Below are 24,386 nucleotides of genomic sequence, written 5' to 3'. Positions count from 1 at the left end.
CGTGAGGTATACATTGCAAATAAAAGTATGTTTATTTACAGGAAAATCATGAGAAGCAGGAACAGACGGGGCAGCGGGGGTGAAGTGGCAATGAGGCCAGGCTCCTGAAACGCAGGGACTGGACTGTGGGGGAGGTTTCTTTCTCTGGCAGCTTAGGCCAAGGCCCCAGCCCAGGAAGGGCATCAAACAAAGACTTTCAGGGCCTCCACCAGGCGTGGGTCCTTGTAGAGCTTTTCCTCCAAAGCCAAGTACTTCAGTGGGGCCAGCTCCTTGTGTCTGAAATCAGGGAGGAGCAAGAGGTGGTGAGGGGTTACAAAGCTGGGGCTCCAGCCTCCTAGTGGGTCCCCTTGGGCTCCCCTGCCCCCTCACCGATTGAGCCGCTGTTCCAGGATGCGGATGCGGAACATGGCCTTAGAGCAATAACTCAAGTACAAGTCTTCGTCCTCAGCCGTCAAAGTCACCTGGTTCTCCTGGTACCACTGCTGCTTCTTCTGCAGCTCCTGGGTCTCCTGCAGGCACAGGGAGGAGAGAGCAGGATGTTTGATGAGGGCGGACCCTAACCCAGGCTGTAGGCTGAGCCCTACTGGTCACCAGACCACCCATGAGGGTTGACTCTACTACCCCCACCCATAGAAGCCAATGGAACAGAGGCATGGCCAAAAAACGTCTTGAGTGGGAGCCACTTGTGTTTAGAAGTATATCATGTCCATAAGGTCAGAGCAGGGTTCAAGACTGAGTCAGCCATGTGGCTCTGAACAAATTACATTTCCAGAGCTCCCAATTTTTTGTCTGCCAAATGAAGGTCATTGTACACACCCACTGTGAAGATTAAATGAGATAATACATGGGAACCGTGTGGTATACTTCCAACCAACAGAAACATATCAAGGACTAGGGGTTATAACACTGCACTATCCATCCATCCCTCCACCCATCAATTCAACCACCCATCCATTCATTCATTTACCCATCCATCCATCCATCCTCCCATTACTCACACATCCATCCCATCCCTTCATCCACTCTTCCACTCAGCAAACAAGAGTAAGGAAGGGTGACTTGGTCATTCGGAAACTCCAAGCAATTCGTCCCTCACAAGTCTGACATGATGGGCAAACAGCCCTGGACCCATTTTTAAGATGAGGATGCCAAGGTCCTCTCCTCTGCCTGGGCCCTGGCCGTACCTTCTCGAAACGGGCCTGGATCAGGTTGGCCTTGTCAATGAGCCGCTGCTTGAAGTCGCTGAGGCACTCCTCCTTGAGGCGCATGGCCTGCCAGCGCGTCAGCTTCTCTCCTGGCGGTAGCTGCGCCAGGAATGGGGCCAGGTAGTCCAGCTGGGCCTCCACCTGCCGCAAATGCTCCTCGTGCATGACGCGTTCCTGTGGGAGTGGGGGGGGGGGGTCACCTGGACCAGCGGGGGCTGCAGAGACCTCCAGGATAGCTCTGCATCAACATGTGACCTCACAAAACCAGGCCTCAAATCCAGATGCCAGGGCTTGGGGCCTCTGGGATTAAGGACTCAGAGAGGCACTGTGTTGCTCTCTCTTGTACCCGTGGTTATTGGTAACAGCCGGCTCTCTGTCTTACGTGAGCTCATGTCTCTCTATCCGAGCCTCAGTACCCACCCAACGCTCAGTAGTCAATGGTAATACATGATTATTATTAAGGATGTTAAATCAGAAACTGCCAGTAACCCTCTCCCTTTTCCTCTTTCACTCTGGAGGCTTATGTTGTGTTGGCAGACAAGGGCCAGGGACATTGGACATGTGGGGGCTGATGCCAGTCATCTGACACCCTGTCCTGCTTCTCCAACCTCAAACTGTTTTTAGAAATCTCTACTTGGTCGATGAAGATTTAGAAGCTGGTGTCAAAACCAAGCTGGGCCTTGCAACCTGAGGGTGTAACCTGAATGCCCAACGTTGCAGCGGATGGAGACCTTGGGCCTGTGGGCCAGAGGTCGCTCGCTGAGGCCAGGCCTCGACCTCAAGGGGAGCCCCAGGTGGAGGTGGGCACACAATTTTCATTCTTCACCCGTGAAGTAGAGACCTCGGGTTGGCCTCCATCCCCAGAGGTGGGGGAGACCTGGCCTGCATCCTGAGTGCTCTGCGGGGTGACACATAGAAATGGTCAGCTCAGCAGCAAGGATGACTACAAAGGGGTCAATGACCTCATCCTATATAAAGGCCTTTCTGGCAGAATCCCCAATCATCATCCCCTTGGAGGCAGGGGGGCTCCAGAAAAAGTCAGGGCCTGGGTCAGGGAGCGAGGCCCACCATGGCCTCCCGGTACTCCTTGCTCTTCTCATTGCGTTTCGTGTCGTAGATGGAGATGGTCAGCGTGTGTGCCTCCTCCTCTTCCTCTCGAAGCTTCAGGATCTCCAGCACCTGAATTGGGAAGTGAGGGCGGACATGGTTCAGGCACCACCCCCACAACCCCTGCCACCTCCTACCTGTCCGCTCTCCCATGGAACACTACCTCCAGCTCCGACTCCCAGGCCTGATGTCTGGATAACTTCTCCTCATTCTTCAGCTGCATCATTGCCTCGTACTGGTAGAGAAGCTTCTTGGTGTGCTCCGAGGGCTCCACCTGGAACAGCAATCACAGTGACACAGAGAGGCAGCAATGGCTGGGGTCGTGGACAGACTCTGGAGCCAGATCTCTTGGGTTCAAATCTCCCCTTGCCATTTTTCGGCTGTGTGACCCTAAGCAAGTTGCTTAACCTCTCTGGGCCTCAGTTTCCACACCTATAAAAACACAGGTAATAATAGAAGAGAAACTAGAGACTTAGAAGAATGTGCCAGGAGAGCAAGGATTTGAACTAGAAAAGCCAGTGCCATCTCCTCCTGTGTTGGTCTGGGGATCTGGGGTCTGCTCTGCCCAGGGCTCTGGGGGTAGGGACAATGCAGAGCAGTCTTGGCCTATTGGGTTGGCTTTCTTGGTAGAAAGGGGTGGGTTTTCAGGAGAGCTGCAAAGAGAAGGGTCTCCAGACAGGAGCTCTTAATTTTCCCAAGGGGCAGAGATGAACTCGCAGGCTAGGAATCCCGAGTTTCCATCCCGGTCCTCCCAAGCTGCTGGGATGGGATGCAGGACCCCAGTTTCTTCTTACCCGCCCCGCCGGCGCCTGCCCACCGTGGCCCCCAGGCCCACCTCGAAGCCGATGCACATTTCTGGCGTCATGATGACCTTGCTGCCCTTGCTGTCCCCCTCAGTGCGCCGCAGGAACTCGCGCTTGGAGGCCGTGATGTGGTCCTCGCGGCAGTGGTAGCGCAGCTGGGTGCGCTCCTCCAAGATCAGAAACACACGCTCCGCCACGTCCTCATCCGCAGGCTTCACCGGATTGCGGAAGAACCGCTCAGTGATTTTCTGGTGCGGGGTGGGGGTGGGGGGCGTTGTAGAACATGCATAGCATGGGTGGTAGGAAGGGGAATTTCTGCGTGGACCCCTGAGGGCGGAAGCAAGGGACACTCAGGGACTCTGGGGTCTAGGGTCATTTGGGGGTTCGTGTGGACCAGCCTTTCCTAGCCAAACAATGGTTCTCAGTGCCAAGCCACTCTGGCCCTGGGTGGTGCTGATTTCTTCTCTAGCTCCCTCTGCAAAACTCTGCTTGCTCACCTCCAGAAACAGGGAGCTCACTACCTCTCCAGGCAGCCTTTTCTCTCGCTAGATATCCCTTAACACTAGAAAGAGCTTTTTTTTTTTTTTGTATGCAGCCATTAAACTCAGTTGTCAAATAATTTGTAATTATGTGGAGAAAAATGCACAATTTAATGTTAAGTGAGTGATACAGGGATTCAATCTACATGCACACATCTCAATTAAGTTAGAAAAGACTCAAAACCAAACCTATACAGAATTACATGGTCCTATCTGAGAGATGCCATTCTGAGATATTTTTCACTTTTTTCTCTTTATATTTTTTCTCTATTTTATATTTTCCATATATTTATATTTTCTACATATGCTAAATGTTTAGTCTGAGTGTACACATTTTATAATAGTAAGGAAATAATACCTCCTTGGCCTACTGGGTGAGGGCACCACCGGGAGAGGCCGCTTGGGAAAGATGCTGTTCCGGCGTCTGGGGTAAGCGGCCCGCCGGAGCAGGCTGGCGCCCTGTCCCCAGGCCCAGTGAGCGCTTACCTCTATCGGCCGGGGGTTTGACTCTGCGCTGCCCTCAGTCAGCTGCTTGACCCTGGGTCCAAAAGTGACATGGCGGTAGGAGAGGAAGTCGGGCCGTCCTTGATAGTATTCGGTCATGGTCCTGGGTGTCTCCTCCCGCTTTAGCAGGCCGTCCACACGGGCCGTTTCGTAGAACTCCATGACGCGGTCCATCTCAGGTTGCACGGACATGTAGGAATGCGCTGCGGTGGGAGGGGGCGCGGGGCCGGGAAGGCAGCGGGGTCAGCACCAGGAGCTCTGGCCGCGGGCTGGGGAACCCAACTCTGACCCCAAACCCCAGGGAGAAGGCACACCCATGACTGCTCACGCATGTGCCTTGGGTCTGGAACCCAGCCCCCACTGCGGGGTACTGAGGCTGTTTCCAGCCTTTTTATTGTTAAAAACAACACCATGATGAATATCTGCATATCATGCATTAAAAAAAAAAAAAAATTCTTCCCCATGATTTGCTCAGGACAAATTCTCAGCTGCTGAACTGCTGGTCAGAAAGCGTAACTGTTTTAAGGCTGGTATTGATTATTTTGCCCAACCGCCCTCCAGGAAAGTTGTGCCCATTTGCTGTCCCATCAGCAGTGACAGGGGCAACTGTCAGCTGCTTTGCACACTTGCTCACTTCCTGTAGGACTATTTTTTCATCTTTGATAACATGAGGATTATAAGACGGTCCCTTAGTGAGCTATTTTTCTAGTTTTAATTATTTTTATTTCAACCATCAAGTGGGGTTGAGTTTTTTTTTGTTTTTTTTTTAGATGGTCTATTGACCTTAGATTTCCTTTTGTGACTTCTTGGTTAGGGCAGTTGATTCTCTCCTAAGACGTGTGCTTCCCTCCCTTCCCAGGGCTCATGGTCATGTCCACAACTCCCACACACCTCACCCTCTACAACGCCCTTGTCAAGGCATTTGTTGGTTTTATTGCTCAGCAGCCTGACCCCTCTGTAAAGGAGGCCCCCACTGTGTGCCTGATCCCAACCATTGAATCGGCTTTCACTTTCCTGGAGGATCATTTGCTTCCTTGGCTTTTCTGAGCTTCCTGTGACCTCTCACCTCTGGTTTGCTCTGGGAGGCAGCACGGTTTCTGTTGCTTTCCACCCAAAGAACCCTGTCAATACGTGGATACTGTTTCTCTCCGCCACACGCCAGTCACACAGAGTCTGCTCTAAGGAGCGTGTAAGGTGCCCCTGTGACCCTTGGTTGGCCCAGCGATGGGGTCCACTCACCACGCAGAGCCTGGGGGTGGCCTGGCTTGAAGTAGTCAGTGATGAGGCCTGTGACCTTGTTTACGTGCCTCAGTTCTAGCATGTCCTGCCGGTTCTGGAACCACTCCTTCATCTCCAAAGTCTTGGTGCCTGTGGGGCAGATGGGTGCTGGCTGCAGCCAGGCCCGCCGCCCGAGCCGCCCTCCGCCATTCCCGGCACGCGCAGGCCAGCAGGGCCCACACTCACGCCGAGGGAGCGTCAGTAACGTGCGCGACACCACACGGCATGTTGGGGGTCCTGCTCCCCGTGCCCGGGCTGCCCCCCTTACACTCCAAGTCCTCGTAGGTGCTGAGGCAGCACACGAGGCCATTGCTGTTGAGGTATGGGGCCCACTTTTCCAGCTTGGCCTTCTTGTACTGTATCACCTTCTTCCCGTTGGGGCAGCGGGTCTCGAACGCTGCAGACACAGAGTGGGCTGGGGTGAGGGACGTCCCCACACAGGGGAAGGGAGGGCCAACCCCACTCAGCCACTCCTCCGGCCTCTGTCCACTGAGCTGTCTGCTGAGCTCCTGAAGGCCTCAAGCCCTCCCCAGGGGGACAGAGGACAATGGAGAGCAGCGGAGGCTCTTGCCCCGGAGTTCTCAGACTTGAGCCCCGGGCCGTAGGACCCGCACCAAACATTCCACACTCTCACTGCCAGGCCACCCCTCCTTCCCTAACCTGACTTCTCCTGATGCTTCACACTTAGTTCAGATGACCCCTCCCCCTGGAAGCCCTTTCTCCCCACCTACCCGCAGCCCCTAACCCGGGCTGAGCTGGGTGCTCCTCCCTTGGGTCCTCATGACACCTTCTCAGGCCCTTCCTACTCTGTTGGAATAGCCTACGGCCTATGCTGTCCCTCTGGGTCTAGGCACTCCCAGACGGGGTCCTCAGCAGCTGGCAGATGTTGGCATGGGGCACAAGCACCCCTGCCCTTCTGCTTTCTCTGCCTGCCCCTCCCCAGTCCAGTCCTGGCCTTCCCCCCACCCCATGCCACCTGGGTACTGTGCACAGCCTCCTTCATCCTCCAGGCAGGGTGGGGTCAGGGAGGGGATGACTATGTGCTGGTCCTCGGTGCCCCATCACCTTCCGCACTCCATCATGTAGCCTGAGTTAACTGAACCCTGTCCCGTACACCAGACTGGTGTCAGGCCCTCGGCCACAGAGCTGAGTGTGTGTGTTAGGAAGGAATGGCGAGGAGGGGGCTACAGAGTGCAGGACGGGTGACAATGAGGGGCCAGGGCAGCCTCTGCTGGTGGCCCCTGCCTCGCTGTCGCCGCAGACCACCCTGGGGACCCAGGGCCTGGGGAGGGGAGTGGACATGCCTTCTGGGGAGATCTCAAGCTGCTGCACCCATGAGTGTGGCATGTCGAAGCCCTTATCTTCTTCCTCCTTGCCCTGTTTGGAGAAGTGGGGCGGGGTGGCGGGTTCTGGTCAGAAGTTACAGGCAGGGCCACTGTCTTGCCCCCCGCCCCCAGACCAAGGCCAAATCTGGGTGGCTTGTCAGCTCTCCAGGAAGCCAGAAGTCATGGGCAGTTCTGACCTGGCCTGGAGTGACCCAAGATAGGATAGGGTTTATTGCTCAGACCTCTGCCACCTGCTCATCTAGTCGGGCCACCCCTTGCGGCCAGCAGGGGGCGCTTATGCAGTGGGATTTACTGTCTAGTCGCCAAGGCGGAGGACACTGAATATGCTAAACACAATTTCCAGGCAGGCACGTCCCACCAATTTGGTCCTCAGGCAGTCCCAGCAGGTAGAACAGAGTCACCATTGAGAACCCAGACTACAGAGCCAGACTGTCAAACCCCAGCTCTGTCACTTACTGGCTGTGTAACTGGGTGAGTTACTCCACCTCTCTGTATGTAAGCTTTGCTATCTGTAAAACGGGATGATAATAATCATGGATGATAAATACTAGCACCCACCTCACCTGGTGGCTGTGAAGATTCAGACAAGTTAATTGAGGTTAAGCACCTACGTATGGGCACTTAGTAAAGGCCATATGAGTGTTACCTATGGTTATGGGCTGAGTTGTGTCTTCCAAAATTTCTATGAACTAACTCCCAGGACCTCAGAATGTGACTAGATTTGGAGAATGGATCTTTAAAGAGGTAATTCCATTAAAATGAGGTCATTAGCGCAGGCCCTCCTCCATTATGATGGGCGTTTTTATAAGAGGAGATTGGGACAGACAGAGGGACGACCACGTGAGGACAGGGGGAGAAGACGGCCATCTACAAACCAAGGAGAGAGGCCTCCGAAGAAACCCACCCTGCTGACACCTTGGCCTTGGACTTCCAGCCTCCAGGACTGTGAGAAAACACATTTCTGTGGTTTCAGTCCCGCTAGCCGGCAGTACCGTTGTGGTAACTCGAGCAAATGAATACACCTAAGGGTAGTTCTATGACTGTGTTTGACTCCTTTCCGCTGTTGTACATGCAGATGATGACACTGAAGCTTCCAGGGGTTAGGAAGTTTGCCCAAGGTGTCACAGCAGGGACCTACGGCCTCTGGGCCCCTGTCCTGCATGCAAAGGGCTTCCTGCAGACTCACCTGGCAGAGCAGGAGGTCAAAGAAGAGATGCTACCGAACTGGGGAAGGCCCCTGATCAAAGGCCTTTGGAAGGGCTAATAGGAGGCACAAGAAAGCCCTAGAAGTGCTCGGAGAAGATCATAGTGGCTGTGCAGGAACACCTGGAAGTGGGGAATGACCAGTTCTGGGGCTCCCTGGGCCTGTGGAGAGGGTCTGTCTTAGCACCCTGCTCCAAGGGGCATACTCTCTGAACAGATGGACCGTGAAGGGGGCAGGAGACCCGAATGCAAGTCCCAGCCCTCCCCTACCCCACTGTGGGGGGAGGGGGGCTCTGGGCAGGTTGTTGGACCTGTCTGGGCCTCGGTTTGTCCATCTATACAATGAGGGCATAGTCTAGGCCCTTCTGCTTTGAGGAATCCATAATCTTTCTATCTGAACTGTCCCTTCTCATACACATGCATTGCTAGCAAGGCCATTTGTCAGGTTGGTCAAAAGCAAGACAGGGTGTGAAGCCTCTACTTCCTCCCCTTTCCCCACAGGTAGATTGTGGGGACTGTTCTATGTGGTTTCGAGAATTGTAGCCCAAGCCGTGAGCCAGGCTCCTAAGAGCCTTGTAAGACTTGACCGGAACACTGGGAAGGCCAGAGGCAGGCATGACTCGAAGGCCGCTCAGAATGTTCCCATGGGAATTGGATCTAAAGAATGCATATTATGCTTCAGAGCTTGCTCTGCTTTTCCTATCTCTTAGTTAACTATAAACAGTGTGTAGCAAAAAATATATGAAGCCTTGCATCTGATATCAGCATGGCATCAGGATGTTTAACAGACCCTGACACAGACTGGTCACTGTGTTCTTTACAGTGATATCTGTAATCAGTACCTATCAACTGTAACCCGAGCGTCTGAAAGCTGATTGATGAGTTATGAATCTTGACCTTGTATCTCCCGAATCCCCTCCTCACTAAAAGGGTCTAGGAGAAAACATTGAATGCTCTCCTCAACTAGAGAGATCTGCCACCTCTCCTCCTCCCAGACAAAAGAGTGTCCTGGGCAATTTTGTTCTCTCTCATCCCTGACCCTGAAACCTCTGCTGGACAGGGAGTTGCCACCGAGCCGGGGCATTGGAGGCAGACACCCTCAGTAGGCGAGACTCACCAAATCTTCTATGTCATCGTCATCGTTCAGGCTGTCATCCTCTTCCTCAGTCATGGACAGGTGAGGTTTATCGGTCCCCAAAAGCAGGTACTCCCACTTCACAGGGTCTCCCAGGTCAAAGATTAAGTCCTGGTGGGGGAGGGGCTTGGCTGAGTGCACCCCACAGCCACCACGCCTCCCTCCTGCTCCTCAGGGTGGTGAAGGGACCTGGGCCCCAGATCAGATGGGCAGAATGTTGACTTGGCAGCCTCTGTGAGTCCACACCCACTCTCCTCACTCTAACAGGGACACTGGGACCCTGAGGCGGGGTGGGAACACCCTTTCTGTTGCTCAGTCTCCCCGTGAAGAAATCCCGTGGTTGGTCCCTGTGGAAGACTCAGAAACCCCAGCCTGGGATAGGTCTGGATGTGGGGTCGTCCTGCATTGTCTGGGGGGTGTCCCAGGCAGTGTTTAGAGCAAGTGCAAGCCAGTGAGACGTTATGGGAGGGGGAGATGGCAGGTTGAAGAAGGGTCCTGTCGTGGTGTTGATGCACACCAGGGAGAAGGGAACTAGGCGGGGACACGCGGCATTGTGCAGAGGAGGCAGATGGGTTTTCTCTTCCTTGGCATGTGGCTCCCCCACCTCTTGTCATCCAGCCCACCAGAGCCGAGGCTCACCTGCCAGGTAAGTCCCAGCAGGTGGAGAGCAAGCACCCCATGTCCCAGCCTACCTCCTCAGGGTGTTATGCCGTCCCCAGAATCAGTGTCCCAGAGGGAGGGCAAAGGCTTAAGAACAGCTGCCCACAGGGGAGTCAACATGGAGCTGTGCTGAGCCAGCCTGACCCTAGTCCTCACTGTCATACGTGAGCCCTGGAAGTTGCCTGCGTATTTCTCTACTCCGGCAGGAGGTGGGGGGGAGACAAGAGGGGGGGTGTGGTGGAGCGGAGAGAGAGAGAGAGGGAGGACTGCTCCTGGATGTAACAATGACTGTAGATAGTTGAGGATTAGTGGAGAGGAACCAAACTGTACAGATCTGGTATTTCTATCAATCACGTCCTCCGTTCTGTCCCTTTGGCAAGTAGGAAGCAGGAGTTAGGTGCCTTGCTACTTAAACTTCTGTTTCCCTAGAATAAGCATAACTGAATGGACAGCTGCCATGTCCTGTGAGCGTGGGGGGTCTGTCTGTCTGTGTGGGGCCTCATGGCTGCTCGCTACCCTCAGTGCCACTTCAAGTTTCTATGAAGGAATAAAGCAGCTGCTTCCCTGCTCATGTGGCAGTCAAAGTGACAGCCGGAGTCGTGCTCTCTCTCTCCGCACCCTCAGTTGGTGATGCGGTTCTGCCCCCCTGCCTCCCTATCCCTCCCAGGCCACCCTTCCCTCTCATAACTTCTCTTATCTCTGCCATAAATTTCCTTTGCTTGGCCTTAGTCCAAGGCGTGCTGTGAGGGGAGGCAGACAGCAGGCTCTTTAGCCTGGAAAAGGGGCAAAGGAGGACAGTAACTGCCTCGCCACGGTCATTGTTCTTCTGAGGGCACTGACTACCGTGGCATTTATGAGTCTGGGACCTGGGGGAGGGCAGTCTTGGCTCCGCCCCACCTGTGCGGTGTGGGAGACATTCTTTCTATAAAATAAGAGTGACAAGAGCTAACATGTATTCAGTGGTCAGGGACTGACTATCACGAGCACCTACCACATGTTATTTCCCACAACCCAGTGAAATTGGTGAAGGCTGAGCAACCTCGGACTCAGGGGCTAAGGGGAGCCAAGGAGGAGTGGGAGTGTTCCTCCTGCCATGAAGGCAGAAGTTTCTCCACCTCGGGACATCTGACTTGCACACTAAGTGACTTGCACTGGAGCGCACCTATCTCAACTCTGCCTATCTCCCACAGTGGCCACAGCAGTACCTTGGACAGGGCCACTTTGGAAGAGGGGCTAAAGGACCCAGGATGTGCCTTTGGGAACCTGGCCTGGTTAGAAATGGAAGAACCTGGGAAAAAACGAAAGAGCACAGGACTTGGAACCTGTCGCCTGTCTCTCTTCTGATTTGTGCACATCTCAATGAATTTCTGTAAATTTGACATGCCGTGGTTTCCTGCGTCCAGCTCAAGAAGTAGAACATTGCCCACACCCTCTGACAGGCACCCTGTGTCCAGTTCTGACCTTCCCCCAAGTGTGCGTGTGTACTGTTAACTTATGTACGTGGCTCTGAGTTTTTGTCTCTACATTTATGTAAATTCATTGAGCTGCACACTTAGGACAAGTTCACTTTCCCGCCATGTGTGTTGCATTTCATTACATTTTTAAGAAGTCATTCATACAAATTAACAATCCATGTTATAGGATACACAAATCAAAAGAGAGACAATAATCACATCAGAATTTTTTATGGGCAAAGGAGTGGGCTGTGGAGACTCAGCTACGGGGAAAGTCTCAAGCACTCAAGGCCCGGTGGCCAGCTCTCCCCACAGGTCACTCGCTGTCCCCCACTATAACCGCCACACCCACACAGGCCCCCGCCCCGTACCTTGCAGCAGTTCCAACAGTCCTGCATATTGATCCAGTAGTTCTTGTGGTTCCAGAGGCTCTCAATGCCCAGGAAGTGGTCGTCCTGGGTGCTGTAGCTGCGTGCCGTGAATGGGTCAATGAAAAAGGTCTCGGGCACCTCGCGCTTCCCCGACAACACCAGCACCCAGGAGTGCACCCGCAGGCCGTGCAGGGGGTCGGCGTTGGCATTCTCCAACTTCTGCACAGAAAAAGTGGGTGACCATGGGCCACATGGGTGGGGCAGGGGGAGTCAGGTGTCCAAACAGCTCCTTGGGGCGGGGGAATGGGCAGAAGATCTGAGTTCTAATCCAGACTGTACCGACCATTGGCTGCCTGCATGATCTTGAGAACATCACCCCACCTCTGAGCCTGTTTTCTTATCAATAAAATGGGAGGGACTGGCTTGATTTGGGGTTTGTTAACTAGGCCATTTGAAGCTCTAAAGTAGCTGGGATTTAAAGATTCTGGGTGAGATTTCATCCAAAGAAAGGCAGTGGGACTGCATATGGCTTCCTTGTCTGCCTCCCTCTGGGAGAAGGGTGACCGGGTCATGTTCATTACTGTATACCTAATGCCTGAACCAGAGGAGATGCTCAGTAAATACCCTACGGAAGGAAAGAAAAGAAGGGAGGGAGGGAAAGAGAATAAAAGGGAGGATGGGGGTGTGGCTGGGTAAGAGGGATGGGTGGATGGAGAGATGAGAGGATGGATAAATAGATGGGTAGATGGGTGGATGGGAGAATGGACGGATGGAGATCAAGGAGGATGGACATTGAAAAGAGAGCTGGGAGAATGGCTAGGAGGGTGGTGGATGCATGGATGGGTGGAGAGATGGGAGGAGGGCTGGATGGATGGATGGATGGATGGAGAGGTGGGAGGATGGATGGAGAAATGGGAGGGCAGGCGGATGGATGGGAGATGAAAGGGTGGAGAGCTGGGAGGATGAATGTTAGAAGGAGAGCTGGAAGAATGGTTGGGGGATGGATGGGAGAGTGTACATAGGTAGGCCTTTAGTGAAAGAGTCTGGAACGGGGAGGCCACCAGACCTGCCCCACATGAACTGCCCCAGGCAGCAGAGCTCTGACAAGAGAAATCTATCACCGGAAGCTGGCTGAGGTTCCTGCACGGCCAGGCAGGGGTGGGGATGGTTGAGAGGTGGAGGAGAGGACTTAGACCTGGGGGTCTATAAACACATTTCTCCCATGGCCTGTGTCTCTTTCCCGTTCCTAGAAACCCCTCCTTGAGAGCTGAGCTCAGGGGTCGAGGGCTAAGGCGGGTGGACCCACCTGGAGGCGTTCTTCCTCCTCCCTCAGCCGCCTCTGTTCCTCAGCTTTGATCTGTTCCTGCTTCTTCATCTCCTGCTCATGCTCAAACCTGCTGGTCAGGTCCCTGGGGGGTCTGACGGCATACTTCTTAGGTGGCACCACTTCCTTCTCCTTGACTATCTGTCACCCAAGGAGAGAAGAAAATCAGCAGCTATGAACAGGAATCATCCCTTGCCCCAGACCAGGAGACCAGGCTGCTCCATGACTTTGAGCAAGCCCTCCCACTTCCCTGACCTCAGGCTCATCTGTACATTGGAATGACAATAATAAAAAGCCTCTCCTAGGTGTGTTATGAGGAATGAAGGCAGGAAAATGCCCTGGGGAGTGCCCACCGGGGCGGGGCTCAGGAGATGTGCTTTTCTCTTCACCCCGGCTGCCCACACTGGCTGGGATCCAGATGGATCTGATCTGGAGAGTGGGGTAAATCATTGGGAGTCCAATTTTCCAGACTTTGTCACTGGAGGGTTTTGTATGTTGACGTGAGGTAAGAGTTTGCTGGGCAAGAAAGGAGGAGCAAGTGTGTGCATGTATGTGTATGTTCGTGTGTGTGTGTGAGAGAGAGAGGGAGAGAGAGAGGGGGAGAGTACAGTATTCCCTCACTTACCGGGAGTATTACGTTCTAGACACCCACCCCCAAGAAGTAGGAATCTTACATTTATTCTACACTCTTAAACCTACGTAACTTTAACAACATACGTATACAGTACCGCAAAATCCCGCGATAGAGCGATAAATCCGCGATAAATAATTACATATAATATTTTAAGAATTCCTGCGATACGTGAACTGCTATATAGAGAGGGACTACTGTACATTCAGTGGCAAGAGAAAAATCCAGGAGAAAAGACCACAGAGGCTACAGAATTGAGCTTGTGACAGTAAGGAGGGAGAAATAGTGAATGTCCATGGTTCACAGGCAGATGACCGTGCCTCAGTCCCTGGGTTTCCATTCACCAGCTGTGCGGCCCCGGCATCGTGTAAAATCAAGTGCCAATGCCCACCTACCACACAGCGTTGTCGTGAGGAGCAACCAGGTCAGCGGGCATGGCAGTGGCTTATACACTGTAGCGTGTTCTGTCTTTGTTAGCCATGGTATCATTTTATTAATTAAAATTTTGGCTGAGAAAAGAGGCCTGAGTGGGAGCTCATAGGCCTTGGGAGCCACAAGCAATGACAGAAGATTCCCTCTTCCTTGAGGAGGTGGGCCTGAGAGAGCCAGGCTCTCAGCTGGTGCCTCCTTCAGCCAGAGCACCGCCAGGGGCCCCCAGGTGCTCGCCAGGTGTGACCCAGGTGCACGTGTGTCATGCCGGTTGCCTGAGCGCCTGGGTCCCCAGACCTAAGCTGCAGACACCAGCAAGATTTTGACCCTGAGCGCCAAGTTTTGGAATCAACCCAGCTCATGAAAAGCATTTTCTGCCTGGGGTGTGGCTATTTTCCAAAGGCAAAAAGATGCTTTTATGGCTCCTAAAATGAAATTCACTTAAGAGTGCTTCTTGTGTTTACAGCAGTGAAGTCTCAGTGAGCAGATGTAGAAACACACCCACCGCCTTCTGAAGGGTGGGTAACTTTTTTTTTTTTTTTTTTTTTTTGCTGTTAAAAAGGGGCCTTTTTACCTGGGAAGGGGAAAAAAGACAGAACTGAATGTCTATCCATGCGTCTGTTTCTTGCTTAGATGAAAATGGCTGGATGGACTTCTATCGAATGTGCAGGGTACATTTGGAAGAGTGTGATTTAAGGTATAAGCCACGTGGCATTCACAAAATCTACATCGTGGGGAACGGAGGAGCTGAAACTGAGTTAGGACAACGGGAGAGGGACAGCCAGTGTGGGAACCGGGGCCGTGTGCGTGACAGCGCTGCCGACAGAGACATCGCCAGTGGCTGCAAATACAAACGGCGGCGATGGAGCGGCGTTCCCGCGGCCGGGGCGGGGAGGCGCTGCAGGGTAGCACCGCTCTAATGGGGTCGCGGAGCGCACCCCGCCTACCTCCTCGGGCTTCGCGGTGAGTGGGCACACCTCCCGCGTCAGGTCCATGAGGCACAGGTCCTGCGAGCCGTAGCCGCTGACGCAGTACGCGTCGTAGCCGGAGCCGAGGAGCATGGAGCAGAGCAGCGTGCTGAAGTCGAAGCAGTTGCCCGTCTGGTGCTTGAGCACCGTCGTCGGGGAGTACAGGTGGGAGGGCTGGCCACGGCGGGCTGGTCAGCGCCGCCGGGCCCGCTGCCCCTGGCCTGTCCTCCCCACGCGTCAGGGTGGGCGCTAGTGCCCACGCAGGCTGGACCCCGGCGGGACTCCTCACCTTTGCGGGGTTGGGGAGCCTGCTAAGAATGGCATGAAAACCACAGACCCTGTGTCCAGAAAGAGCCGTCCACATTTGCTTATAATTTTCGGGGGCTGTGGACTTCCTGATGGGAAAGACCCCATGGACTGTGGAAGCTGTGGTCTCGTGCTCTCTGATGGACAATTTTATGACTTTATTCAAAGTTCCCTTCACCCTCTCCCCTATCCTTTTCTTCTTGCCCCTTCCTCAGTTCTCCCTGTAGACCTATCCCCTTCTCCCTGCCTCAGCGTAGCAGGGACCTCTCTTTCCTTTCCCTGCTCCCTGAAGTTACGAAACAAAGACTCTGAAGGCAGAAAGAGGCGGAGGAAGCAAAGAGGTGGGAGCCAGAAGACCAGGTTTGCTGTGTGACCTTAGGTAAGTCGCTGCCTCTCTCTGGGCCTGTCCCTCCCCACTCCCCCCAAAGAGAATCATGGGCTGAGCCTTTTTCTCCAGACTTGCCTGGCTCCCCATCCTAGGCCTCACGGGGAAAGGGGTGCAGTCCAGAGGGCACTCACCGGCTTGAGAGGGTCAGACAGAGGCTCCATGGAGAGGAAGTCTGCAACAAACCGGGCGCAGCTGTCCCAGTTGTAGAGCTCAGGGTAGGGCATCAGCGTGGGCCGGATGGTTGTGCTCACGAACTTCTGCAGGGGGGAGACCAAAGGCCCCGGGAGGGCATTCCACCTGGGTGGAGCGTATGGCGTTCCCAGGAAGCCAGAGGCTTTGATTTGGGGGTCAGGGGGTGCTCTCTAGGCCTCTTTGGATTTCAGGCTCCTCCCCAGTGCCTTGGGAGCTGGAGAAAAAGATTCCTCAAAGCTCTTCCAGTCCAGAGCCAGGATAATCTGCGCTGTCCCCAGGTGCTGGTGATGAATCAGTGCCTCCCTGTCATCAGACTGCCCCACTGGGTGCTACCAGACCTGGTCTCACCTCCCTGATCCCAAACAACCCTGTGAAGCAGGTCCCATTGACAGAGGAGGAAACTGAGGCTCCAGAAAGTGCACTGACTATCTCAGTTTCACAGTCGGCACCAGAGCTGGGTCTGTCTGGCTCTGGGCCGCCACCCAGTGTGGGGGACCTCATGCTACGAGGGCCCTTCAGGGGCTGCTCTACCACCTGGGCCTGTGGGCCAGGCCTTCAGGGTCTCCCTATGGATTCATGAAGTCCCCACTAGTACCACATCTCACATGGCCCCACCTAAGGGACAGCCATGCTGCAGGCCCCATTGACGCTGCAGGGGGAACGCAGGCCTGGGTTACCAGGTAAGAAAAGACGGGCATAGGGACCTGTGTGAGAGTCACGGAGCTTAAACACCGGCAGCTTAAAAGTCAGCATGTAGGCCAAAGAAAACAGTCTGTGAGTCTGCCGGCCTCTGGGCTGCCGATGTACAGCCTCTGGGTTCATCCTCTGCCATTGCATCGACAGATGGGGACACTGAGGCTGAGAGAGACTCAGGGACATGCCCTGGGTCACAGGGCTGGAAGGAAGGAGTCTAGTGCTTGGGTCCAGGCCCCATCTCATCATTTGTCTCATGTCTTTGCTCTTCCCTATCTATAGGCTCTGGGCAGGATAGGGCGGTGCGTGGGTCCACCTCCCTCCGCCCCTGCCCTCCGTGACCCAGCCTTACGGGCACTTCGCACTCATTCAGTGGGTACAGGAAGAGGGGCATGCGGTCCGGGCACAGGTGGCTGTACTGGCGGGAGAAGTTGTCTGCCACCTGCAGCAGGTGTTCCTCCTTGGGCGAGTTGCTTTGGTAGGAAACAGGCAGCTTGGAGATGTCAACAGTGTCCTTGGTAATGATCCTATGCTCATAAGAGGGGTGGCACTAATTAGTTTGTGTGAGGCTAGGCCTGGACACAGGGAGCCCTCGCTCTACATTAGCTGCCATGGGCTCTATCCTCACAGCTACCCAGGAGAGAAGTATCCTTATTAGCATCTGCCCTTTTAAACAGATATGCGAACTGAGGCACAGAGAGGTTGAGTCACAGAGCTAGCAAGGGACAGAGTGGGGATTTGGCCCAGGTGGTCTGAAAGCAGAGCCCTCCCTCTTAACAGCCTCCCTCTGTGCTCTGGTCCTGCCTCCCCGCCCAGGTGCCATTATTCTGCCTGGCTCCTACTTTGCCCGGCCCTGCTTGCACCCTCCCCACGGCTTCTGGGCCTGAAGCCCCCACACCGACACTCACGAGGACTTCTCCGGGACAATGATCTCAATGTCTGACAGCTTCTTCTCCAGATCTCTGAGCATCTCGTGCGTCATGATAGTTTCCTCCTTCCGCACCTCCTGCGGCCTCAGCATCTTCTCACCCCTCTCTGCCCGCTCAGCCGCCTCCTCCCGCTCGGCTGCCTCCTCCTCCTCCACTTTCTCCTTCAGGACCTCCATTCTGGTGTGGCTCTGGCTGCCCAGAGATGGAGTCTCTGCAGGAGGGACAAATGCACTCAGTACAGCCGACTTCCGACCAGGAAGGGACCACAAGACCACCTGTGTCCCTGGGTGGTGGCTTTTGGTGGTTTAGATCCCAGAGGAAGGAAGTGAGTCTCCCTTAAACTTCCTTTCCATCAAGGAAAAAGTCTAACATGGTGCTGACATGTCTTTCTAGCATTCACAAATCTCCCTTTAACACGACAGGCAGGCCACAGGTTGAGAACCATTGTCAGGGCAGGTGAGGGTAGCACAAACTTAGAGCCTTGCTTGCCTTCACATTTATTTAGTCTGACCAGAGCTTCTCTTTGTGGCAAATGATGCTACTGCTGCAGGGGTTACTGCAGTAATATAAATTTTCTTATTTAAATGTGTTTATTAATCCCAATAAGTGAATTGACTAAAAGAAAATTATTCAAAATAGCAAGGTGGTGATATGGAATATGACAAAAAACAAACAAACAAACAAAAAAAAACCCCAGAAAACAAAAAACGAAGGTAACATCACCATAATTGGAACTGAGGCACAGAGGGGACAAAAGTGGGGCTGCCACCAAGGCACCTGGACAAGGGGCAGGTGTGGGTGTGGGGTGTGTGTGTGTACTCTTTTGTCCAAGCCCTGGGTCATCCCATAGGATGAGGTCATTTGTGAGCCACACCAAGATGCCCTATGTGCCCATGGGCCCTGGGGAAGGCCTCGTCATGGCCGCACCTCCCCGAGGTGGACCGCTAATTGCCTGCCCAAAGATCCAGCCCCAATTTCCATAAAAAGAACCCCATTTTTGGGGGGGAGAGGCAGCAATGTGCCTGGTTTGAAATATTCAGCTTCCCAGCCTCCCTTGCAGCTCTGTGATTTGAACCCCATTTTGGCCTCTGAGATGTGAGTCAAAATTGCTACATGTTAAAGGGATGAGCCCAGCCGGCACAGACACTCGGCCCTTCTCCTCTTCCTGCCTGGGACAGGAGCATAAAGCAGGAGGTGGGACAGCAAATGCATGACCATGGGGACTAAAGCCGCCTGCTAAGGGCGGCAGAGTGAAGGGACAGCGGGAGGCCTTGAGTACCCCCTTCAGTCCTCCCATCATATGAGAAAACCCAGCCTCTGCCTGTCTAAGCAGATTCCCGTTGTTCCACCTCAGCTGATCCACCAGCTCAAGTCTTCATCACCCCACCTCAAATATCCATCTTCTTTCTTTCTTTTTTTTTTTTTTACAACAAACAGGGCAAAGGTCCAAAGAGGAGGAAAACTGACCCAACACACAGAATGTGGTGGTGGGGAGGCAGTGAGAACTGGAGAGAAAAGAATGGGGCCTCCCCAGATTTGTCATTGCCCCTTGGGGTGGCCAGGGCCAAGAAGACAAAAGAGACCCGGAGGCAAAGGCTGGGCCCCACCTCCCTAATCTAACCCCTTCTTGGGCCATCTAGGCCTCTTGGGGAGGGGGCACATCGCTGGGCACCAGCCTGGCTACAGGGAAACCTGGCTCTGCCCACAGCTCCTGCTGGGCTCTTGGGCTACTCTCCACCTCTTTCTGGGCCTCAGTTTCCCCTTATATAATATGCAAGGAGAGACCAATGTTTTCTGTCCAATTCTGACATTCTGTAGGACTCAGGAGGCGCTGAACGTATCTGTTGCCTTTCTGAAGGTCAGTCCCGCTGAATCCCAGGGGTCCCACGTCACAACTGAGGCCGTGTATCCAGCAGGCCCGCTCAAGGCCCCAGTTCCCTGCAGGCGAACGTCCAACTGTGCCCACCAGCCAAGCGGCACAGCCCGCAGTGATCAGAGTCATTTGTCTGCTTCTTGGGCACCGAGACAAGGAGCTCAGAGAGGCCGATAATAACCATTACAAGGCGCTTAGTTTGCTGAACACCTGCTGCGTCCCAGGCACTGCGCTAGCCAAGGGTTTTACCGAGAGAACCTCATTCCTCCTCCAATGACTCTGTGAGGCAGACACCATTAGGATACCCACTTTGCAGTGGAAAAAACTGAGGCCTAGAGAGGCTAAGTGCGCTCACCGCGTAAGGTCACAGAGCTAGTCAATAGCTGACCTGCGGTTTGAACCGCGTATTTCTGAAACCCATACGCTTCAGGGCCTAAGGAGATGGGGACGTCTCAGAAGGAAGGTGGGGGGTGGGGAGCGGGGAGTAAAGAAAGAAGGAGGATGGGGAGAGGCCGAGGTGTCAGTGGGCAGCAGGGACTTACAGCGGGGCAGCACTGAGATGGACCCTGGGCCCACGGTCTCAGAAGCCCCGTCCTCAGAGGCACAGCGGGACCAGAACCTGGAATACTTCCTTCCCCACACCAGGCTGCCTCGTTAGCTCTAGTGCAGCTTGAGGAGGGCAGTCCAGCCTCAAAGTTCCCTGGACCCTGCACAGAGGCCCAGACGCGTTCTCCGCCCCCCCTACCACCACCCCAGGCCATTTTCTGCACCCTCCTCTCCAGAAGCAAGCTCTTCCTCCTCAACACACACACAGTGAAAAATACCCCCCGACCCCCCCCCCCCCCAGGAAAGTCAGGACTGAAAGCCCCCAGGCAGAAGAAGCCCCCTTATCACCAGCACCCTCTCCCTGCCAAGCAGTGCCCAGCCGCCCCCAGTCCCCTAGTCCCTTCTCACCCCTCTGAGGATAGCCTGTACAATGTTAGTCTGTCTCCATAGTAACAGCTTTCGGAAGCTGAGGGCCTGTCCTGGGAGAGGAGGCTTCTGGGAAATGTAGTCTTCTGTCACTACCCAGGTCTGGGCCCAGAACAGCTGGGCTGCATTTTTATAATGTAGTTTTTAACAACGGCTGTGTTTGTCAACTGGCTCACCAACATTCCTGAAATTTTAAGTCAGCTCTTGCTAAAGCTGGCTACTTGTTAAATTTTTACCAGGACACCAGGCACAGTGACAGCGGCCTTCATCAGGACAGATGGAAAGCAGTGTGGGTCCTGGAGTGGATGCCCATCATGGCAGACAGAGCCAGGCTGCCTGAGTCCTGGGTTCTAATCCAGGCTGGGCCTCTGATTTAAGACAGTGAAAACTTACCCATTAGCTTAGCGGCCTGTGAAAAGATTTCATTTTAATATCTTCTAAATTCAAAAGAAAAAAATGAATAGACTAACAATGAATATACAATTATGAGTCCACGCTGGATTGTATTCATCTTTGTAAAAATTATATTTTACACTGTTTTGTTTCTGAAGCAGGGGACTGACAAAATTTACAGTGTGGCCCTGTGGAGGTTCGGGGGTAAAATTCTGGAAATACGGCAGATGTCCTGACAAGGTTATATAGTTACAGTTACTGGTTAAAAGGTAGGAATCACCTTAAGTCTCAGTAATAAAGGATGGTTGGAATATTATGCAGTCACGAATAATAACGTGTGAAGGGTAAATTAGACTGAGGGAAAGCTCAGGTGACAGCGTGTGGACCCCAGTACTGGTGCACACCCTACAATTAGCTCTGCGTGATATTTGCTGGGGCAAAGGGAGGATGGACAAGGACGCAGGAAGCCCGTGACATGTTGGGCTGGAGGAATGGAACATAGGCTGCTTTCTCTTTTTGGCCCATGCACTGTCTCATTTCTTTTGTATATATATATTTTTTTCCTTTATCCCTACACTCACTCCCACTCCCTGCCCCCTATAGGCAACCTTCCTGGTGGGTATTTTTTTCCCCCCACAATGAGCATTGTTTTGCAGACTGCTGTTTTTAATCTGTATAAATGATCTTGTGTTCATATCTCCTGCTTCTTTTATTATTTTCACAGTTTTTAAGATCTATCCATGTTGCTGCATGTCCACGGCCTGGATTCACACCAGTAACCTCTCTGCTCTCCCAGGGATGGTCACTCCACTCTGCCACCCACTCCCTTCCACAACAGATAATGCCACACACATCATTGGTCCTGTCACTTTTAGACCATTAAGATAGTTCCTCTGGGGTACATAACCGGGAACAGGATGGCTGGGTCAGCAGCAGCACCCCATTTTTCTCCAGGCAGTGAAACCTACCCTTTCCCCACCTTCTGCAATGGAGGGAGCCTAAAGCCTGCTTCCTTTGCCAGCAGTTGATATTATCTGGCCTCCTAACGTCTGTCAAGTTCATATATCCCTAGTAAACGTGCATCTCTCTGATCACTCATGCTTTTAAATATGTCTTCATGTGCTAATATGTTAGTTTTAGGTGTTTTCTTCTCTTGAATTGTCTTTTAAAACCTCAGCCCATTTCTCTCTGCTTTGGACATGTCTCGTTTTGATGGGCAGGACTTCCAGATGTTAGTCTCTGGTTTTCAATGCTGCAAATATCTTCCTGTCGTCGTCGTCGGCAGCCGTCCGTCTCGAGAGACGATGGTGTAGCTTCTTAAGAGTCCATCTGCACCGCCGAGAATGGCTGTGCAGTCCGACTCGGGAGTGACATGGTATCTGTCTCCTCCCATGTTGAATCGACATCATGCGATGATGCTGAAGCTACAGAGCCTGGGCAGGGTGATATGGAGGGTCTGCTGTTGCCCATGCAGCAGACCCCCCCTCTCTTCGCAGCTGAAGGGTCCAAGGGAAAGACGGAGTCGATACAGCTTGGGTTCAGGTGCGCCGCAGGAGTTGCCGGTGTTGACTACAACGTCAAACCGCCTTAGGGACTCCGGCTCCGTATTTTCTGTCGGGGTTTACTCCCTTAGCCTTTCCCCTGAAGAGGTATGCCGCAAGGCAGCGGAGGTTTTTTGGAGTCAGAGAATATCTTCCTGTACTCTGTCACATATCTGCTAACATATCCCTGGGTGTTCACTAACCAGAAAGTCTTAATTTTGATGTGATTAAATTCACCAGGTTTGAGTCTGATATTTTGTGTTTATGAATATTTGCCTGAGAAATCCTTCTTTGTCCTTAGGTTGAAAAATGTTTTCCTACATGAACTTCCCAGTTTTGGCACACCATTTAGATCTTCAATCTGCCTGGAGCACGTCTCCGTGTGTGAGGTTAGGTAAAGATCCTGCTTTATTTTTCTCCATAAAATGAGCCAATTTTCCAACACCATCGTGAGACAATACATCCTTCTTGGTCAGGCCACTCTGGTCATGTATTAAGTCTCCCAGGTATACATGAGTCTGCCACTGAGCCCTCTATTCTGTTCCACTGGTCTCCATGCCTATCCCATGTTGGATTTATCACTATGGTTTTATAATAACTTCTTAAAGAATCTGTAGTTCAAGTCTTCCTTCTATGCCCTCTATCATTAAGGATGACTTAGCTATTTGAGGTTTGCCTATAGGCCTCCATATAAATTCTAGAATAATTTTTGGAAAGTCTTAAAAAAATTATTTGGAATCTTTATTGAAATTGCACTTTATTCCTAGATTAATTTGTGAAGAATTTTTGTTTTTTGATATTGTTATCGGTCTGAGAGCACAGAGCAAGTAGATCTTCTTATTTCCTATATATTTGTTATAGTGTAATAAAAAAATATTAGGATCAAAGAAATTGGGGTAGAACAGAAAGACCCAGGGAGCCACGGTGGCGATGTGGGACCCTTCCTGCAGCACACCGGTGGCCACTGCAGCTTGACAAAGTGATGGCCAGGGAAAAGCTCTGGCTCAGTCACCTTCCTGCCAGGCTAGGTGGGCCAGGCACTGGGCAGCCCTCTAAACCAGTATCATTTCATCGTTTCATCAACCCTGTGGGGCAGCTACTGCCATCCCTGCTTTACAGGTTCAGCAGGGGAGGAATTGGTCCAAGGCAGGCTGCAGAGGTAGAATTTGGACCAGGCAGGCTGCCCACCTCCTAGGTTGCTACTGTGATGGTCCAGCGGCAGGGGAACCCTGTTTGTTCATACTGGGCCTTGGGGTGCATTTTTACTATGGCCCTAACTGGCCTTAGCACATGTGCAGCTTGGCACTTGGAGCTGCTTTTGCAGTGACCCCAGGCAATGAGGGACCCCATCCCCTCTCTCCCTGCCTGGCCCTGGGCTGGAGAGCCATTGTTCCCCACGCCCTCTTTCTCGATCTGCACCAGGAAACCCAGCTTACCTGGGGCTTGTGATTCCCACTGAGCGTGCCTGGGAGAACAACAACCCAGGGTTCTAGGGAACCAGGGACAAGGTAATAATGCCTGAACCCAGGGAATGCTCTGGGAGGGGCATCAGCAACCCAGGGAGGCCTCAGCCCTAGTGTCACCCCAGCTCACAGAGTGACCTTGTGTCGGTTACTGAGCCTCTCGGGGCCTCATGCCTCATCCCACACGAGGCGGGTCCACGTGGCAGAGCTATAACAAGGAATCAGGAATGGAGCTTTGACCTTCACGCCCCTCCTAGTTCATGTACAGGTTCCAGAGGGTCAAGCTTTCCACAAGAGCTCCACCTGGTTTTTCTTTAAGCCAAGGAAGGCAGTCTTGGGAGCCAACTAACTCCTGCTAAATCAGGTGACGGGCACTTGACTTTTGTCACCTCACTTAATGCTCTCAGGACGAGGCAGAAACTTGATTCTGATTTCAGAGGGGGAAACGGGGCTTAGAGAGGTGGGGTGACATACCCAGGGTCAGACAGCCCCTAGGTAGCAGAGCCAGGATTTGAACCTAGGTCTGTCAGGCACTGTGGTCTGTGTCTGTTCTTCCCAAGCATAGGCTGGTAACTCTGAGACTCCGGGGTAAAGAAGCACAGATTTTTGGCGAGATAATCACAGGTCTGTGACGATAAGCTCCCCAACCCACCAAGTGTGGGCGCAAAAACCAGTGATG

The 24,386-nt window shown here is 53.1% G+C and overlaps 1 protein-coding gene across 1 annotated transcript; it reads right to left on the bottom strand.

Moving 5' to 3' along the window:
• Positions 1 to 44: 44 nt before the first annotated feature.
• DRC7 (dynein regulatory complex subunit 7) lies at positions 45 to 17,671 on the bottom strand. Its single transcript, XM_090259832.1, has 17 exons — positions 17,445 to 17,671; positions 16,889 to 17,063; positions 15,783 to 15,908; positions 14,937 to 15,131; positions 12,912 to 13,070; positions 11,606 to 11,824; positions 9,103 to 9,231; positions 6,741 to 6,813; positions 5,705 to 5,833; positions 5,398 to 5,526; positions 4,141 to 4,361; positions 3,148 to 3,363; positions 2,476 to 2,586; positions 2,274 to 2,384; positions 1,185 to 1,379; positions 370 to 509; positions 45 to 276 (listed from the first exon to the last, which is right to left on the bottom strand). Exons 1-17 carry the CDS (start codon positions 17,639 to 17,641, stop codon positions 183 to 185), a joined length of 2,619 nt encoding a protein of 872 aa, XP_090115958.1. The 5' UTR covers positions 17,642 to 17,671; the 3' UTR covers positions 45 to 182.
• Between the last annotated feature and the right edge of the window lie 6,715 nt (positions 17,672 to 24,386).

Source organism: Furipterus horrens, unplaced genomic scaffold (assembly GCF_987537825.1).
Source record: "Furipterus horrens unplaced genomic scaffold, mFurHor1.1.pri manual_scaffold_13, whole genome shotgun sequence".
Classification (NCBI taxonomy): Eukaryota; Metazoa; Chordata; class Mammalia; order Chiroptera; family Furipteridae; genus Furipterus; species Furipterus horrens.
This window is presented reverse-complemented; position numbering and strand designations above follow the sequence as displayed.

What these genes read in the sequence shown, in the direction of transcription:
- DRC7 (XM_090259832.1), bottom strand. Translation starts at nt 17,641, where the DNA reads ATGGAGGTCCTGAAGGAGAAAGTGGAGGAGGAGGAGGCAGCCGAGCGG. An exon ending in TGAATGAGTGCGAAGTGCCC is followed by an intron (nt 15,909 to 16,888) that starts GTAAGGCTGGGT and finishes TCCCCCCTGCAG; the next exon opens with AAGTTCGTGAGCACAACCAT. An exon ending in TCCAGGCCCGTTTCGAGAAG is followed by an intron (nt 510 to 1,184) that starts GTACGGCCAGGG and finishes CTGTGCCTGCAG; the next exon opens with GAGACCCAGGAGCTGCAGAA.